Raw genomic sequence first — 20,464 nt, 5'->3', positions numbered from 1 at the left:
CAACAGGCTATTTTTTTTTACCATATGTAGCTCCAGTTTCAATGAACCTATGGGATCATGAATTGTATAAGCAATGGATTGTGGAATATCACATCCCTCACCCAAACCCCTTCCTGCACACTAGCTCAGGAACTTTGCCTTTTTAATTGGGTTACTGGTTAAAGCTTCCAGAATCCATCCCTATCAAATGGAAATCCAATGTTCCAATCTGGATTCCCCAGTAGCCCATCAACTGCACAAAACTGGAGGCACTTAGAAACTTAGTCAACAAATAGCTGAGACTGGGTCACATTGAAACCTTCTTTTATGAATAGAACTTGTCTATATTTGTAATAAAAGAGCAATCAGGTAGATGGAGACTTATCTGAGGTAAAGAATCTGCCTTGCAAGCGCTAGCCTAGAACAGACCGTGGTTCGATCCCCCAGCATCCCATATGATCCCCCAAGCCAGGAGCAATTTCTAAGCGCATAGTCAAGAGTAACCCCTGAGCGTCAATGGGTGTGACCCCCCTAAAAAGATTAAAAAAAAAAGAAATCACTCCTGGCAGGCACAGGAGACCATATGGATGCCGGAATTGAACTGGAGTCTGTCCTGTGTTGACTCCGTGCAAGGCTATCCCTCCGGCCACATGCAAAAACATTCTGAGCCAATTTTTATCACTCACATAGGAGCCCACTCTAGTCTCCCAGTATCGATGGCTCAAAGGAATGAAACTGCTGATCTTATGGCCATGCCAATATTTAGGTCACCTGCAGAAGAACATGCAGCACTACATATGCCCACCATTTGCACAGGAACTATCCTATTTCATGAAGGCAAACCAGAAAGTCAATAAATGCACCATTTGTGCACCCTGAATAAAAGAACACATATAGCTGGGACCAAATCCTGAGGGCTACAGACAAATGAATGATGTCAAATGGATATTACACATGTTAGACTTCTCACAAAGAAACCCTATCTTCATGTAGTATTGGACATTTATTTCCATTTTACATGAGTGGTCTCAATGACTTCTGAATGAGCTAAAGCTGTTTGCACATTCATATGACAATATTTTTTCTGTTATGGGCATCCCCAAATTATAAAGACAATAACTGCAAAGAATAGCAAATCAAACATCACTTGTATCCCCTAAAATCCACAGGGAGAAGCCATTGTTGAAAGAGATCATAGAACCTCAAAACTCAATTATAAGTGTAGGGAAAGAGGCATGCCACCCACGAACATTTTTTCCTTAACATCATTTTCACTAAACTTCTTAAATTTACCCAAGGAGAGCCCTATACAGCTAGAGAAAGACACTTTAAACATGTCCAAGTACAAAAAACAATTAATTCACCTATTTGGGTAAAAATGGATAATGAATGGCTAGTAATCTCATTCAAGAAAAGGGATATACTTATGTTTCTACAGATGGCAAATCTGCCAAGAAACGCTGGGTCCCACTAAGCCTTGTCAGAAGCAGTGCTCTCATAAATGAAAATACTCAGACACAAGTGCATGATAAGACTGCAAACTTCCCTACAGAACCAACACTGAATATCCAAAGGGACAAGAGCAGGAAACAAACTGTGACATCAACAGGTAACCAGGAAAATAAGCTTACACCAAATAAGACAGAGTCTATGGGGAGTGGAAATGACTAGTTCCAGAATCTTGGTTCTGTAGAAGAGAAAATTGGTCCTGCTCTCACGAGAATTCATAATTTAGGAAACACTTGTTACATGAACTTAGTGCTACAATGTCTGTATAATATTCCAAGTTTGACTGTGCTCTTAATACATTTGAAATGCTTTTTCTATGTAGGCAAGATGAAAAACCTAGACTTATGTAGACTTTCCTTTAGAAAACCTTGATGTACAGTACATGATGAACTCTTTTTTGTTGTTGTTTTTGTTTTTGTTTTTGGGCCACAGCCGGTGACACTCAGGGGTTACTCCTGGTTATGCACTCAAAAATTGCTCCTGGCTCTAGGGGACCATATGAGATACTGGGGATCAAACTCAGGTCCTTATTGGGTCAACTGCATGCAAGGCAAATGCCCTACTGCTGTGCTATCGCTCTGGCCCCACACAATGAACTGTTTTTTTTTTGTTTTGTTTTTGTTTTTGGGTCACACCAGGCAGCGCTCAGGGGTTACTCCTGGCTCTATGCTCAGAAATTGCTCCTGGCATGCTCAGGGGAGCCATATGGGATGCCGGGATTCGAACCACCATCCTTCTACATGCAAGGCAAATGCCTTACCTCCATGCTATCTCTCCAGCTCCTACACAATGAACTCTTAAGGACAACCCCAAACAATACAATTTATTGTTTTGAACCATTATGGTGAAATAGAAAAGGATCATTACATAGCTTATTGTAAAAATACAGCAAGACAACATTCATTTAAATTTGATGATCAAGAAGTTTCAGAAATCTCCAACTCATCTGTAAAATCTTTGGCAGCCTATAGTCTTTTTTATACTTTCGAGACCTGCTGCAAAGGATACAGCTATTTAGATGTTTAACTGAATAATATCCTAACATTTTTATCAACAGGAAAAGTTGCAGGATGCTTGGGAAGACATAGACTCCCACTAATGTGTCTTAGTGTCTTAATTTCTATTCTATTATGTTTATAATGACCTTTTTAATGTTTTTGTTCACAGTGATCTATGGGCAATTTGGATGCCGTAGTTTTGTGTTACAGTGATATATTCCATTGGACTCCTAATATAGTGATCATTATGATGTCTTAACAAATATTTAAAAATTTTTTTCATATGACTATACCTGCTTGTATGATCTAATAATGTCTTTCTCCACAGAGATCCTTGGTTAAGACATTTGAATGCCCTGGACTCTTGCTATAGTGTTGTCATTGAGTATGTTACTTGCGATTTATTTTTAATTCTTGCTAGTTTTTATCTATATCATACACCTTTGTTCTCAGTTTGTTTTCAGGAAAGGAACCTGGATGTTTGAGACATATACTATACTCTGAGGTGCAAACTCTTTTATACAATGCTCATTATATTACTTAGTATTCTAGATTTGAAAATTATGATTGTTTTGGCAGTGTTCTGCACTCATTCTAGACCTTAAAGCATTCTTTTTCTCAGCAAAGTTCCCCTCCAGAACTGGAAAACGTTTACACCCACCATATCACCTTTATAATTTGAGTTGCTTTGACCCATTCCAACTGTGTCAATTGTCCAAATGCAATCCATATATCAATCCTTTTGTCTATGTGTGTGTGTGGTAGCCACCTGTTAATAACCTTCCATATTGTATGTAATGTCTATGTTGTATCATATCCCTTCCCTCTATTGTACTTTAGCCCTCTTTTCTATTTTCTTTTATTCTCCAACCTCTGATTTCTCCCTAGTTAACTCTTTTATCCTCAGTTCTTAACTCCTCTTGAACCTTCTTCTTACATGCTGCTGGTTGGGACTACCACCTCCAGCCTGGTTCCTGTCTCCATCACAGGAAGATGATTCCACTAATGCAGAATGCCCACACATGAAGCGCAGCCCATTGATGTGTGAACTGTTTGTGGTCCTCTCCAATGGTTCATCCCCTATGGAGGTCTCCTGTTTTTTTTTTTGTTTTGTTTTTTGGGCCACACCCAGCGTTGCTCAGGGGTTACTCCTGGCTGTCTGCTCAGAAATAGCTCCTGGCAGGCACGGGGGACATATTGGACACCGAGATTCAAACCAACCACCTTTGGTCCTGGATCGGCTGCTAGCAAGGCAAACGCCGCTGTGCTATCTCTCCGGGCCCGAGGTCTCCTGTTCTATATCATCACTCTGGCTGTGATATTTTCACACTCAATTCATTGGGCTGTACGTCGTCAAGGCAGGCACACTACTATTGCTGATGTGTTCTCAGCAGTTGCTTCTTTGCCACTTCCCTTCATCATAAAAGACTGTTGCTTGTGACTGGTTTCAGCTTTTGAGAGATCCTCAGTTTTAGGACATTTCCTGATTAGTGACTGATCTGAGTCATTTTTTTCAGACTCCAAAAGAATATGTTGCTGACTGACTGAAATTGTGACTTACAAGGGATTATGTATACCTTCTTTAAGTGTATTTCCTTTAACATGTATATTCTTTATTGTATATTTTATTAAGAAGTTATAGCTTTTCCCCTTCTCTTTAGATTTGCTAAGGGAATTTCTTATAAGATAGTATATATAGGGGCCGGAGCGTTGGCACAAGCAGTAAGGCATCTGCCTTGCCCACGCTAGCCTAGGACAGACCATGGTTCGCCCAGCATCCAATATGGTCCCCCAAGCCAGGAGTGATTTCTGAGCGCATAGCCAGGGATAACCTCTTAGCGTCACCAAGTGTGGCTCAAAAACCAAAAAAAAAAAAAAGATAATATATATATATATATATATATATATATATATATATATAGTACCCTTGGAGTTGGAGTTCTATGTTATTTATAGAATGAGGTTATATGGATTGTTTGGCTTGTTATTATCTTTCCCTTAGGCCCCACTAGTATTCTCTGGCACTACTATTTTTGCATGGGTGTATTAAAATTGAAAAATACCAAGAGAAGTTATTATCTATTAGGAATGAGAACTTAGTAATTTCTTGTTACAGGAGGCCTTCCACTCTGAACATTTGCCAAAGTGATTTGACTTAGGCTTTAGTCACTTTGACACTGGCTGATCATCCCTGAACCTTGGGTCTCATCTTTCAGTCCAGCATGGTTTTCTGTACCTACACTAGAAATCAACCTACCAGGATGGGCCCTGGATCTGCTTTGGTTCATACTTGCCCTAGTGTGGGCTTTCACACTAACCTGACTACAGCTTGGATATCAGCAAGGACTTGCTTTGATGGCAGATTTTCCTGATTCACCACATAACAGAGATAAGAAAACAGGAGACGCCTCAGGACATCCTGACTTTAATTTAGCATATGTGCTAACACCAATATCATCAATTACTAACACTTGACCGTGAATACCATAATTGAGACCTTCCTGGAACCTTGAAGAAACTCTGGGGTTAGACAAATTAGTGTGTTTGGAGCCTGTAGTTGGTCTTATGGTAGGATGCTTCGTGGGTAGGGACATCCTGTCTTTTTAGGCCAAAAGTTTTTTTCTCCTTTTCCAACTTTTGCTGCACCTATATACAATTTTATGCCAACTCCTTTATCTTTTATAGGCATCCATCCTTCCCTTACAAAATTTACTTTCCCTTGGGATGTGAATTACTTTGTTTTACCTCATATTTCTGCATTTTTCTATACAGTCAGTTAAGGGGAGGTGTTGGATTAACCAAATGTAGTAACCTGGATTATTTTTTAGACCACTTGTTCTCTACCCTAGGATGTGGTCTGCTTCTTCCTAATAAAAATCCCAGGTCTTAGGAAAAAGCTCTTTCATTTCTGGCTTTCCCACTGAGCTACCTGCTTCTTAGGAGTGGAAGACTTATGTGTTGGAATTCCTGAACCTATTAACACCCTCCTTTAATGTGTGTGGATTATTTCTTACATCAGCATTTGCTTCCAGATCCACATCTCTCCAGTGTCCTGGATTTGGAGCTTGAGGCTTCATTCTATTATATATCTTTTAGTATAAACAAAACACAAATATTTCTTGTTCATAGGCATGTTTATAGGCATGTGAAACATTTGAGAAAGCTTTGTAAATGTTGTCATTAAAAGAAAACTCTGTAGGAAACTATAATACTGCCAGAATCTATTTGTGCACCCACCAGTGCCTCATTCATCCCATTTCAGTCCTTTACCAGAAAAACTTATTTTAAGGTGTTTGAAAAATGAAGAATATGCATCATGAAGATAATTTGGGGCTTAAGAACCCCTGGCTCTGGGTAACATCAATTATAATAACAACATCCATTCTCAAAGAAATAGTATCTTCAAATTTTAAAATTCAATTTGCTACAAACAAAGCATTCCAGAGTCAAGATTTTCGCACACTGACAATACTTATCAGACATGAGCTAGGCCACAAGTGAAGGGAAGTGATTTCTATCAAAGGTAGAGAGTAGCAGCTGATTTGGAAATGGCACACCGCTTACATTCTGTTTGGAAAACACGAAGGCATTTACAGAGGACTAAATTATGTCATAAAAGATGCAAAGGATTTTTTTCTGTACTATTTTTAACAGTGTTTCGGTCCTGATACTGGAAAAAAAAACAAAAAACAAATATTGTTTTCAAAAAACAACCCAACAGGATGGCTCTACCTACAAAAACACATACCATAGGACCAAGGAAGTACTCAGAGTAGATCAAGATATTTCTTTTTCCTCCTGGCATTAAAAGCATAAGCATTTTTGGCATGTTGGCTATTTTACCATTTCATGTCAACAATGAAATGAGCCATTTGAGTGCTAAACAGTAAATGCCCCCCCTGGTTCTTTACAGCATGAAGTACCTAGTTTCATACTCTCCATTCACATCAGTTGGTACTTTATTCAAACCAGGCTGGTCAGCGACAGACCACCAGAATCAAGAAGCCAGCTGATCCTATGTAAAAATTACTGAGGGTACTCAAGAACTGTGCAAGAAGCAGATTGAAAGTGTTGACTAAACGTGTATGGACACGACTTAAAAACAATTTATACAGTTGTACTTCCCAAAGAAAATTTGTAAACATTGGTGAACGTCTAATCCAATGGTAGAACATTTAAAAATGGCCAAAAGATGCTCAGAAAAACGTTTGGCCATCAGCACCCAAAGCTCCCGAAATAAAATGTTACAACATTTTCTGCTTAGAGGGATTTCAGTACTCTGAAAAATGTCATACCTGAGTGACTTAAATTTTCTTTCCCACATTGTAAATAAGTGCAACGAGCTCCTACACTCAGGAATTGCATAAGTAATTTTATCGTTCCTCAAAATAAAATATTGAATGATATAGAGGTAGCATAACTTACTAAATTAACTGGAAGAACCAAATAAACTACCAATAAAGCAAGATTAAGTGTAACTTACAGTTACATAATAACTGTTACAAATGTTTAAAACCTTAGTCACCCAGGCTTTCTGTTACCCGGTTTTAGACATCTTGCCGGTTTTAGACATCTTGGTCTCCCTTTTTTTCCTGCAAGGATTTTTAGTCCAGGCACCATTTGACCCTGTGGCATCTATTGCAACATCGATGACAGAATCTGGAGTCATCCATTTCAGGAAAACAAGGAAGAAAACGTTGATTACAGCCAGCAAAGCAAAAATATAGCCTGTTACTGGGCCACAGTGCGAGATGAGTCTTTCTAATCTTCTTCCTATCAGTAGCACATCTTCTCCTGCCACCTGGTCGTACACCTGGAGAGAAAGGCAGAGAATCAGAATTACCAGAGGCTTGGGGGAAGAAGAGAGTCACTGTGTGACTGTTCAGGAAAGGGAAAGAAAAAAGGGGGCTTTTTCGACAAGTATGCTAGTGGCAGACAATGTAAAGCTAATTGCTGAGAAGTACTATGTGGTTGGCTCTCTAAAGCATCAGAAGGGCTAAACTCTAAAATATTAACTTAAACAAAGTTCTTTAAATAGACTTATTTCAAAAACATAAGAGAGACACCATTCAGGGTTTCTCCTTGCATTTGAGCATCAACTGTTTTCTCCTGTATCAGACTTGTTCATCATCTCCTTTTTTGTCTTGTATTTTTTCCCCAAGTGGTGTGGGTCACACCCAGTGGTGTTCATGGTTTGCTACCTCTGTGCTCAGAAGTGACTCTTGATGATACTCGGGGGAGCAGATGTGGTGCCAGTGAGTGAAGTGGGATTGGCCATGTGCCAGGTAAGCATTTTATGTCCTCTGCTACCACTCTGGCCCACAATATCCTTTGAACTGCACAAAATTATATATATAGTGAAAAGCTACAGACCGATAATCTTTGAAAGATACAGAAAGCTTGACTCCACCTCTTCTACTCTCTGTACAGCCAGAATACAATTTAATCAGCTCCTCCTGAGATGGGCCTAATTTCAACAGAAACTGTATAGTAAGAATTAGAAAGAGCAACTACACACTGACCATTTATCTTTGTTTCCAGGTCATTCAATTAATGAGTTGAAGTGAAAAAAAATCACACATTACAACTATTAAGAATGGATACTATAAAGCACTAGTTATAAAACAGAAGGGAAAAAAACCCACACAAGTCCTACAATTACATGAAGTATAACTAAAATAAAATTTGTCGTATGAGCTACTTAAGACTTACTCTGATAAATTGCCACTGTTACTCTTTGCTGAATTTTGTCTGCAAAAATGTCTGTATTTTTCTGTTACTAATACAACTTATAAGGCTACGATTCTGAATTAAGAGTGCAGGTGCCCACCCCCCTGCAGCTAGAAAGATGGAATGACCAGATTCTGGAAGGGCCCTGGAGGCAACAGGCAAACACACAGCAGATAAGCAGTGATATCACCAATAGCAGAAGGAAACAGGAGAAAGGGAGTTAGAGCAGATGGGTGGAAGCACCACACATCTTTGAGAAGGTGGGAGTATCATAAAGATAATTCAGTCACAACTCCCATGTCTGGCACATTGGTAATTTGAAAATGTACTGCATATGACATTTTAGAGAGAAGAGTTTGCCGCACTTATATTCAAATAAGGATCATGAAATACATAGGCATTTACAATTCAAAGCAAAAAAAGAAGGCCTTCCAGTAAAGAACTATTCAATTTTCCAGTTCCCTCCTCTCTCAGCCTGAGGCTAGGAAGGAACACAATTGTAATACAAAACCATTGATTTCAACTAGAGTTCTTTAACCATTTTACACCTAGGACAGACTGGTCTGTGGATCTGACCAGCAGAAGACCCAAGGCAGTAGGCAGGTAGGTGTTTTTCAACTTTCCTATACAGGTGGTTGAAGACCACTGGTCTAAACAAGTATCTCTTCCAAATTTCCAAGTGACTGCTTTTCTAGTTCATAATCTCTGGACTCTAAGCAGCAGTATTTCCATGAAGTTTGCAATCTAGTGATAAATGGCATGGAGCAAAGCCATGAGAGGAACTTAACAATGGACAAGGAAACTGAGTGAGATAAAGACCCTAATTCAAATTAGGAATCATTTCCCTGTCCTTACTCTCCTACAGAGAGTACATTTCCTTGGACGTGTCCTTCCAGAAATTTTCTGCTAGTTGTGTGTGATTTTTCCCGTCTATCGTGTGCATTTTGAATTCTAACTTATTGTACTCTCCACCAACCCCAAAATAAAAAAATCCATTTCCTACAGAAAATTGCAAATGTGACCCAAGAGTTTTAGGAAGCAACCTCAAATAAATATGAGTATTTACAAGTTATAAAATTGTCACCATCAGGCTAAGAAAACCATGTAATACACCTATTTTCTCCTTAAGTATGACTAGCCTCCAGAAAATATCTATATAATAGATTTTAATCAGTTTTGCCTTTTGTACTGTCTTCTAGCAAGTTTTGCCACTTTATGCCCTACTAATGATGGTTCTCGTCTGCACAGCCATTGTTTCAGGTCAAATGCAATGATTTCATTGGAACCCCTTTAGAAGCACTTTCCCAAAGCAATACTTAAATTTTACTTAGTTTATAAGAGATCATATTAACTCAAGGAATAGGATAGAAGTGGTAAACTTAGCTAACAGGCATATAGGAAACATCAAGAATCAAATGTCCGCTTCTTAGTATGAAACGTACTTTTTCAGTTCTCTCTGCCACATTCCTCCAAGTATAGAAAGTCTTCACGATGTTATGGATGTATTGCGGGTCTGGCAATGTTCCTAACCTTTGCTGGGAAATAGCTTTTTCCAGTCCTTCACATAAAGATTTGACAGAAGGTTCACATAAAATAATAAGATTTTCTGGAAGCACCTCTGGAATTCCACCAACCCTGGTACTTACAACCTTAAAAAAAGAAAAAAACACATGATCCATCAGAGTTGATAATTCAGGAAGAAAAGGCAGTAGCATTTAAAAATTAATAGAGAATGCATCTGATTATTTTTCATAGTGTAAGTCTAGAGCCCCCAATAATGTGATCCCTCAAAGCTCATTACCTGTAAACCACAACTGGCCGCTTCCACAATCGCCATGCAGAATGCTTCAGTGAGGGAAGTATTAAGGAAAATATGTCCTTGAACTAAGACATTTCTAACATCCTTGTGCTCTAAGGCTCCCAAGAGACGCACTCTGATTTTTGAGAGAAGAAAGGAATAAAAATCATGCTACAGAAAAATATAATTTACAAGCCAAGCATGCTACTTAGATGATACTCAGGTTGTTAGTGCTCTTGTTTTCCTCAGGAAAGAAAGACTAGCACCAAATTGATTTAAAGGGTTACTGCCTCAGCACATGGTTGGACTAAAATAAAATCCAATTAACATTTCTAACTGCTAGCAAATTCCTTCTTCCCTAAGCCCAGTTTGCATTTCATGAGAGCATGAGTCTTGTTTCATGGGAAAACTTCTCAGTAAGAAAGTGTCCCCTTTAGATGGACCATTTGAGAAAGGCTGGTATCTATGTGCATGAGCATTGTATTGGCCCCTCATACTTTCCTGGCTGGGGGTGCTCAGGATTCCCAGGGGCCACTTGTAGGCTTCAGCCAAATGGGCCACAGGGTCTGTGTTAGGGCACGAGGCTATTATGCTTCCTGAGCCATGTGGAAAGACATCACTAGTGCTTAGTGGCTTCCCTGGCTACATCAAGGATGTTTGGGACAGTGAGTCACAACTAGCAGAGCTAAGGTCACATGCTACGGAAATGCTCCAGTGTGAGTCCTACTATTTCATTCACAACACAGTGTACCTAAAAAACCTGCATAGATTTATTTCCCATCAAAGTGGATTTTTTTTTTCTGGAGGAGCAATGTCTAGTGTAACTACCTCCAACTCTGCTTCCTAATATCAAGTAATATTGGACTAGTGAAACAAAATAAAGGACGTGTAGGAGCACCAGCCCACTGAATGCAGGCAGGTAGCCCCAATTGAAGATAGGGCAAAATGGAGCTCAGCACTTACCTGTCATGGAGCTGGTATCTTTCCCGTACTTCTTCCAAAATGATTCTCTTTGGTCCTTCTCCTCCAATTATAAAATTTAAATCTTGATATTTCTGACAGAGTTCAGGTATTATCCCACCAAGGAAATCGGTCCCTGAAAGCGTTAGAGACATCAATATTTCAGGTTGAAAAAAAAATCGCAAATACTAAACATTCACTAAAAATATCAGCGATGCCTGAAGAAATGTTTACAACTTTCTTGGGAGGGTGGAATCATTCATTGACTATCTATAGTGCGCCAAGCTGCGAATCTTGGAGACAAGTAAACTGACATCCACTGTTATCTTCCACACACCCAGCAGTGACCTCTGGCACTTGTGTTCTATACTTTCTACATCTATCAAGGCAGTTAACATCTGAATGGAAGGTTTTTACTGGGCAGAAGATTAAGGTCTTGTCCACCATGCCTTTTTATGAGCAGGCGCTTTGCTCATGGGAGCAGTTCTGATATAAAAAATGAAGAGACCTATGTACCCAAAGTTCAAGGTTCCTTTTAGTCACAAAATTCTACTAATCTGATTCTACTTCCTGTCATAGAAAGGAGTTAAATGAAAATATAATACTTGAACTGTTAGAAAGTCATATGCACAGAGGGGTATGTGGAGAACACTATGGGAAGTAGCAAAATTGAACATAGTCCTTCCAGACTTCCCATAGTTCACTTTCCTGAGTGAGAAAATGACAGTGGCAAGACTTGAACGACCAGATCATTGGAGGCCACAGGACTAAGCAATGCATCCACCTAGGTTTTATTTATTTATTTATGAAAAGCTTTTCTTTTAGTATACAAATACAGCCATGGGTGGTTAAACGGGAATAAATTACATCTTACTGGTCTGAAAAAGTTAGTGGCAATACAAAGTGCCAGCTCTGTTAACACTACTTGGGAATTTGGTACATTAAGAATTAAAAATCAGGGGCCAGAGCAATAGCACCGTGGACAAAGCACTTGTCTTGCACACGGCTGACTCAGGTTGGCTCCCAGGTATTTTCTATGGGCTCCCGACCCTGACAGGAGTGATTCCTGAGTGCAAAGCCAGGAGTAACGCACAGGCACCACTGGATGTGACCCCAAACAACAAAAATAAAAAAATCATACACATTCCAAAAGTACAAAATAACCTGCTTCAAAAACCCATTTGAAAAATGCCCACAAATGTATATAAAAATTGCACTTCTTTTTTTTAAGAATTGTACTTCTTATATCAATCTTCCAAATGCAGGCAAATCAATTTAAAAAGATGGTGACATGTCATTTCATAATTTAGAGTAGGATTTAAGTGAACTCTGCTAGTATTTTCAAAATATGATTGTATTAGTAAACAATTCACATATAACTTGTATAATTGATAAAGGTTTTTCATTCAAATTTAGCTACCTTTGCTTCAAGTCTATTACCAAGTCCATCAGTGGAATTTCTATATAAACCAGAAGATAGACTGATGACTTTTAACATTTAGTTTTCTGTAATTCCTTAATTTCCTCTTTCCCCCTCTCTAATACAAAATTTAAGAACCCACCAAAGTAAAAGAAATGATTATTTATAATTTTAATTATAATTAATCATAATTAGCGATTCATTTTTAATTAATCATCATAATCATTAATAATTCTTAATATTTACTTAGCCTTTATGAAGCCAGACAATGTATCTTAAGAACACAGTCATGAGGGTGCGGGGAAAAAAAAAGAACACAGTCATTTAACTGGTAACTAACTGATAAGAAATAGAATCAATTAACATCAACGATCTATAATATTCTTTTAACAAAGGGGTTTCCCCTACTACACAGAACATTACTCTGGTGCCTCTAAGAAGAGCTGAACACAATGGTACATGCAAAAAGACTTTCTTTTTTTTTTTTTTTTTGGTTTTGGGGCTACACCTGGCTTTGCTCAGGGGTTACTCCTGGCTGTCTGCTCAGAAACAGCTCCTGGCAGGCACGGGGAACCATATGGGACACCGGGATTCGAACCAACCACCTTTGGTCCTGGATTGGCTGCTTGCAAGGCAAACACCGCTATGCTATCTCTCCGGGCCTGCAAAGACTTTCAACTGCTATCTACCCACAAAAATTTTTAATTCAGTGTCTAGTCTTGATATTTTAAAGCATCTTTTCTGCCTCTACCTGGATATTGGTGACTGAACAGGAGAACTTAGAGCCAAACTCAGGTTTATCATCTGATTTACTGTGTATCCTGGAAGTTATTTACCCTGTTTCTTTAACAACTACATGCAGTTACCATCTACTTTATAGCTATTGAGAGGGTCCAGGGAAGTACAGTAGCAGGCATAGGATTTCTCAACTGCAGAATACCAATGGGAGTTGTCATTACCACTAGAGCAGGAAGTGGGACATTCCTGGCCCACAAAGGAAGAGGGAATGATGAAATACCAAGAGCAAAGCAGGCTGGAGAGGGAAGAATGTTGATTTCTCCTCCCTCTTGCATAATATGTTCCAGGGGCCCTTTACCATGTGTCCACATGCAACTTCCTAAGGGCATTTGTGAATAATTAATGGGGCACTGATATAACTATTCACTTGTGACCTACACTTGGTGGTTTCTTTTCAGAATGTTACGTTTTTGCACAGGGCCTGGCTGATGGCCTGAGTGGTGGCTCAGCAGTAGGGTGTTTGCCTTGCAACAAGCTGACCTAGGACGGACCGTGGTTAGGCACCCCGGCATCCCATATGGTCCCCCATGCCAGGAGCGATTTCTGAGTGCACAGCCAGGAGTAGCTCCTGAGTGTCACTGGGTATGGCCCAAAAACCAAAGAGAGAGGGAGAGAGGGAGAGAGAGAGAGAGAGAGAGAGAGAGAGAGAGAGAGAGAGAGAGAGAGAGAGAGAGAGAGAGAGAGAGAGAGAGAGAGAGGGAGAGAGAGAGAGAAGAATATGGGGTAAACATTTATTTATTCATTTTTTTATTTGGGGCCACATCTGGCTTTACACTCAGGGATCACTCCTGGTGGAGCATGGGTAATCCTACGGTGTACCATGGAGTGAATCCAGGCTGGTTATGTGTAAGGCAAGCACCCTAACTACTGAACAATCTCTCTAGGCCCAAACGTTGAATTGAGAATAAGAAAAGCAGTCATTTCACTGGTTACCTCAGTTGGTCAAAACAGTACAATTACAGATTCAGAGTCAGTCTTGGTACAATAAGACTTTTCAAGTCTTGGTGAAGTTGACAGCTACCCATACACATAAGCTGCTTGGCTTTGCTCTCTCACAAAAGCCTATTATTTGATTAAATAATGAATTAGGAGCATCTTCTAAGTCTAAGTGATGTCCCAAACATCGCCAGACTCCCAAGAGGGAATCAGGATACCGACTGTTGATCCCCTTTCTATATTAAGGAGTGAAAGCAGATCACTTCCTTCAGCCAGGAAATGCACCTCATGGAATGCAATTAGGCAGTTTGCTCAGCAACCTCCACTTGAGTGACCTGTTCCATCAACCAAGGCCTCTCCATTCTAAAGAGCCTTACTGACTGAGGGCCCTGTCCAGGCTTTCAGCCACTCCCTGGCTCACTGGCACACTTCCCCAGTGAAGCATGCTGATCACATTCAGCTTGGTCTGTCCACAAATCTGCTTGGTGTCAGTTATACCTGTTACTCATTAAAAGAGCAACATCAACTGACAAAATGAGCTTCTTTGAAACTAAGTAAATTAAATGGTTGGAAAATTTTCAACAAGAGAGTCACAGAAAAACAACTCTTGTCAGATCAGGGAGGTGTTCTAAGCCCCCTGATAGAACCAAAAGCATGTGAAAATTCCAGAAGTGTATTGCTTCCTATGCTTTTAGGTTATCACACACCCCTTTCCTCATAACTTACAAAGAAACTCTGCTTGGCAATGGTGAATTGGTTTTAGAACGAAAATGACACAATGCCAATCAGTGTGCCAGAGCTCCAAGAGACACTTTTTTATTATAGTACAAGCCTTTAGTACAGGCTTCTTTATCATTGAAAACATTTTCAAATATCATCCAGATGACTATGCTTTAGACTTCTAGTAAGCCAGGCTCCACAAATTCTACCTCAGTTTCCAGGAAGCATTACAAAGGCATTAATAATGCACTCTCTGGATTCTGAATGTATAGCAGCCTCGGAACATGATAGGAACTATCACTAAACCTTCACAAGATTCTCATCATAAAGGGCCAAAGCCAGAATACAGCAGGTAGGGCATTAGGCAGAACGGGTTCAATCCTTGGTACCCCAAGTCAGCCCGGAGTAATTCCTGAGTGCACAGTCAAAAGTTACGAGTATCACTGGGTAGGACCCAAAAATTCCAAAAGAAATAACTCATTGTAAGCTAAACCACACAAATCAAGCAACTGAGACTCTGATATATGGAGCAGCTTGTCCTGGAGATGCAAGTAGACAGAACCGAACCAGATGAGACAGTGAACAGGCCACCCCTTTCAGCACTTACCTGTCAATATGTTATTAATACCTTATCTCTCACCCAGCAAGCAAACTCGAAAATAATTAGCATGGGGGAAAGCCCACTGATTCTAAATCTATATTGTAGGTATGAAAAAGAAAAACTATAAATTAAAACTGCTCATTGAGTCACCCCTGGATAGTGCAGAAAAAGACAGTATTTCTACAATCTGAAGGAAAGGACGTTGTCTTGTACTTCTCCCCACAAATATGAGGTTGTACCCTTTTTTGGTTTTTGGGCCACACCCAGTGATGCTCAGGGGTTACTCCTGGCTATGCGCTCAGAAATCGCTTCTGGCTTGGGGGGTCATATGGGACACCAGGGGATGCAACTACAGCCTGTCCTACGCTACTGCGCACTAGGCAGATGCCTTATGGCTTGCGCCACCACTCCGGCACCTGCAGCCATTTTTGGCATGTTCTTTATAGTTATTTAAGCTAATAAATAACATTTAATGTGTGTTCACAAGCAAACTATATTGCTTCACAGTATATTGCTTAGAGCAATAATTTCCAGGATATATCTACAGCGTACAAGGCTATTTTAATTTTTAAAAAGATCTGATCTATTAAAGAGCATCAGGTTGTTTTTAAATAACTACAAGAACATCAAATTCTAGCCTTTTTTCACATTTATAAAACGGTATTTGTCCTGTCTTCACTATATTTTACCCAGAAATCCTGAAGCATGAAACAAAATGAAAAGTCTAACCACTATGACATACACATACACATATTCAGAAGCCCGTGCAATTGTAGCTGTTGTTTCATTACCTTTTCTGTAAACAAGTCTGCTGACAACAACAACGGTTACATTATTATGCCTTTGTAGTGGATCTGGAGTGAAGTCAGTAGGATCTACAGCATTAGGAATGACGGACACTATTTCAGGATTCAGAGTTGCTCTGAGCACAGTGTTTTCCTTACTAGTATAAGAGACGCAAATGATGTGGTTTGTGTCACAAAGAGACACAGTTAGAAGCTTGTTGGTAAGCACCGAGCTGACGTCAGCAAATCCAAAAAGGGAATGATCCGTGAAGACAGTCTGGAGCCCCATGGTCTTGGCGTGGAACAGGGCATCATGGGCCATGGCAGAAAAAGAGCTATGTGAGTGGATTATGGTGATTCTCTCCCGAACAAATATGTACCTGAGCAATGGCAGACTGTGAAAGAGGGTTGTGGCTGTAGACTGGTTGTACATGACTTTCAGAGGCAAGTAATAGACTTTGAGGCCATTAGTGAGGTAACGAATGCCTTTTCGATTTCCATAAGCATGGGTGACAATTATGACTTTGTGCCCTCTTTCAATCAGGCACTGGGAGAGCTGGTAAATGTGGCTTTCCACACCTCCCATGTTGGGATAGAAAAAGTCAGATACCATGCATATGTTATGGCTGCGGTGAGAGGTTCGACGAAGGGAAACACTTTCTGGGCTAACACAACAGAGTGTGTCTGAGGGAGGAGGTCGGCCAGGCCCACTGCTCTCTACATAGGCCATGCTGAGCTGGTGCAAGCATTAGTCCTTAGAACAACCCAGTTACGTTTTCTATTACCTGCAAAAGAGAGTAAAAGTGCATCTCAGCTCAGAGACAAAAATAACATTCCATATTCCAAATCCAGACATAAATAATTCTAGCAGCAAACATCAATTTCTTGGTATTCCCCCAGAAATCAAAGCAAATAATATGTTGCACTCCATTGAAACTATTTGTTTGCCATACAGAAAAACAGATTCTGTAATGTCCTATCTAAATTTCATTTTGAAATACTATCACACCTGATTTAAAAAGTTTGTGATATCAGTTTGCAGAAATTGCCATACGAACAAGCCAGCTCATTCCATTACATATATAGCTCTCCACAGGTAATATATGTGCTGTATCCCATTCTAGAGCTTAGCCAAAGACTCACATCAAGTTCTCCTTGTCTGACACCTAGCTCAAGAATCACAAAGCAGGATGAGAGTGGTAGCAGAGTGGTAGCAGCCTTGCACTTGGCTGGCCCAGGACTGAGAGGGTTAGACGCCCCAGCTTCCCGTATGATTCCCTGAGGCAGGAGCGATTTCTGAGCACAGAGCCAGGAGTAACCCCTGAGCAGCTCCGGGTATGGCCCCCCAAAAACAAAACAAATAAAAAATAATCACAAGGCATGTTGTACCCAGGTCCTGTTACCTTATATAAAAAATGGTGGGGCTGGAACAATAGCACAGCAGTAGGGCGTTTCCCTTGCACGCAGCTGCCCAGGACTGACCTGGGTTCGATCCCGGCATCCCATATGGTCCCCCAAGCCATGAGCGATTTCTGAGCCCAGAGCCAGGAGTAACCCCTGAGCACCACGGGGTGTGGCCAGAAAACAAAACTAAACAAAAAAAAAAAGGTGAAACTCAGACTGCTCCCTTATTTTCTCCACTCTTGTTATGATGCCAAGCATCTCTCCATTCAGTCTAAAATCAACAGTAAACTAGAAGATGAACAGCATCCAGGGACACTTTTTGCATGTAAAGCAGGAAATCTTTACTCCAGGGGTCCCCTAGATCTAGACCCGTATCAGGGTGAAACGCCCACCCAATTACTCAGCACTTGCAGCAGAGGATTACTCTTCAAGCTAAAGAACAAGACACAGTACATGGCAAACTATAGAAAATATTGCTTCACAGTATAGCTTCACAAACCAGGGTTCATTACCTCCAGGAACGCAAATACAGAACAGGAAACCAGCCTAAAGGTCTAAGTTCCTGATTTCATCTCCCAAGTAGGAAAATGCGAAATGAACTGCTTGTGCAAAGCCCTTAAGGAACCACCTAGTCTCGCCAACAAACCTCATCTCAGAAATACTCAGTGTTGGCTGATCTGAATCGATTATGGTTCCATATTACCAGATATTGAGATGTTCAACGCTTTCGCTTTTAAAGACCTCTTCACTAACACTTTCTCACTAGGATTTGTCCTCTGGCCCCCAATGACCAGTTCTAATTCAGTTTGAAAAAGAGAAATGCTACCGAAACGGCGAGCCCAGAACCACGTGGATTCCGAGTTTTGCCAACGAGTGACAAAGTTCTGGAAGGAATCTGCTTCTGTTTGCTAGGGCATCATTCTGCCTAACATCTCCGTGGCGTAATCGCTCCCGCTGTTTTTGGATTTTTCGAGCAGGAGAGAGAGAGAGAGAGAGAGGCCGGGAACCCGCGCCAACAGCTCTCACTTGACACCCGAGAAGCCGAACAAGATGTACGATTCGCCCCAAGTCCCCACCCATCCGCTTAAGTGGCAAATGTGAAAATGCTCTTTAAAATTCTCGGCCGTGGCTAATGAGCCTCTGAGCAGTCAATAGAGGCCAGAGGTCTCAGGGGGGAAAGCTATGGGGGTGGAGGGGGGGGGCCTGGGAGAGAAGAGGGTGCTTTCCCCGACCTTCGGGCGCTGGTTCCCGCCTGGGCTCGCTGGGAGGTCATTGGGATGCTCCCGGGCCGAGGGAGCAAGCAAAGCCCCCCGATTCAATCAGCGATCGCGCCAGGACCACACGGGATCTGGCCACACTCGAGGGGAGGGAAAGCGCCAAAGCGGCGCGGGGTCCCAATAGAGCTTCAGCCGCCCCGAAACAGCTTCTCTCACCAACCGGCTCCAGCGCGGCCGCCGGAGGGTACTCAGTCCTTCGCGACTCTGGAATCACTCGCTCGCCAATTTTTCCGTCTCAAGTCGGGATGACTCGATCCCCGGACACAGCCCAGCCCCAGGCAGACACGACCCCACACAGCCAGAAAAGGAGAGAAGCCCTGCTCACCTGCGAGACCCATGGCCGCCAGCGTCCGGACCTCCCGCGGTAGCACCCAGAGCCCCAACCCACTCTCAAGAAGCACCAATCAGCTGCGTCCGCGCCCGAAAGCCGCGCCCCCGAGACAGCCAATAACAAAGAGGCTCTCGGGTCACGTGAGAGAGGCCTTCAAGCCCCGCCTCTAACGCCAAGTGGGACGTCACCGTGCGTGTGCACGTGTCTTCAGCGCGACTTGTTTTCTCCTTCTTGGAAGCCGTAAGCCTCCGTGTGACCTTTTATAGGATTCTCCGACGTCGCCGACTTCTGAAAATAACTCCTACTTTCCTCCTGTACAAATACTTCAGCAAGCCACCCCTTCATTGTAAAGCCGGAACTCCCAAAGTGCTTCGCGGCCTGCCCTAAAGCGCTTCTGGGAATTGTAGTCCGGCGACCTTTAAAGGCCAGTTCTAACTTAGAACGGACTCCCAGGATGCACCGCACTTCGAAAGCGGAAGCCTGGGACTCTTTGGATGAGAATGGGGGGTGGGGGAGGAACCAGCGCTGGTTGCCTAGTTACAGCGTCTCTTTGGGCCGCGCGTTCTCTGCGGCTTCTGATTGGAGAATTTTTCTGGGATGGAAGGTACTGAAAGCTGGGATGAGGAAGCGTTTTGTTTGTGATTTTCCGTGCCATACAGGAAAATCGTGGGTTTTTTTTTTAATTACTCTGGTAGATTTGCCTGGTCTAGCAAATAAAAAGGAACACATGAACAGTAGTTTAATATAAAATGTTAATTCAATTAATTAGTTTAATTTCTTAACTTAGGGGGTCACGCCTGGCTATGTTCAAGACTTAGCCCTGACTGCTCTCAGAGATCTCTTCTGGAAGGCTGATGCGAGAGATTGAACCCGAGTCAGCCAGGTGCAAGGCAGGTGCCCGACCTACTGTACTAACTCTCTGGCAGCTCCAGATGATTTTTAATGTGTGTCCTAGACATTGGGTACTTCACAAAAAAGGTTTATTGGAAATGTCAACATGACATCTTTTATCTGACAGCGCTATACAGGGATAGGAACGATCTGACCAGAAATATCAACGTCCTCTAGAACTGGTTCAACTGGCTTTGATGGTATTTAGCCAAAGAATAATGAGTCACTGGGAGTAATTTAATGGTAATGCACCTCTCAAGATAGGTACTTGGAGTTCCCCAACCCTGCCATATGATCATTTACCAGAACAAATGCCTTTTGAATACC

General features: G+C 41.4%; 1 protein-coding gene across 1 annotated transcript; it reads right to left on the bottom strand.

Moving 5' to 3' along the window:
• Positions 1–6,061: 6,061 nt before the first annotated feature.
• On the bottom strand, positions 6,062–19,276 carry PIGA (phosphatidylinositol glycan anchor biosynthesis class A). Its single transcript, XM_049766794.1, has 6 exons — positions 19,241–19,276; positions 16,241–17,019; positions 10,978–11,110; positions 10,018–10,150; positions 9,659–9,865; positions 6,062–7,299 (listed from the first exon to the last, which is right to left on the bottom strand). Exons 2-6 carry the CDS (start codon positions 16,962–16,964, stop codon positions 7,024–7,026), a joined length of 1,473 nt encoding a protein of 490 aa, XP_049622751.1. The 5' UTR covers positions 16,965–17,019; positions 19,241–19,276; the 3' UTR covers positions 6,062–7,023.
• Between the last annotated feature and the right edge of the window lie 1,188 nt (positions 19,277–20,464).

This window comes from Suncus etruscus, chromosome X (genome assembly GCF_024139225.1).
Source record: "Suncus etruscus isolate mSunEtr1 chromosome X, mSunEtr1.pri.cur, whole genome shotgun sequence".
Lineage (NCBI taxonomy): Eukaryota > Metazoa > Chordata > Mammalia > Eulipotyphla > Soricidae > Suncus > Suncus etruscus.
This window is presented reverse-complemented; position numbering and strand designations above follow the sequence as displayed.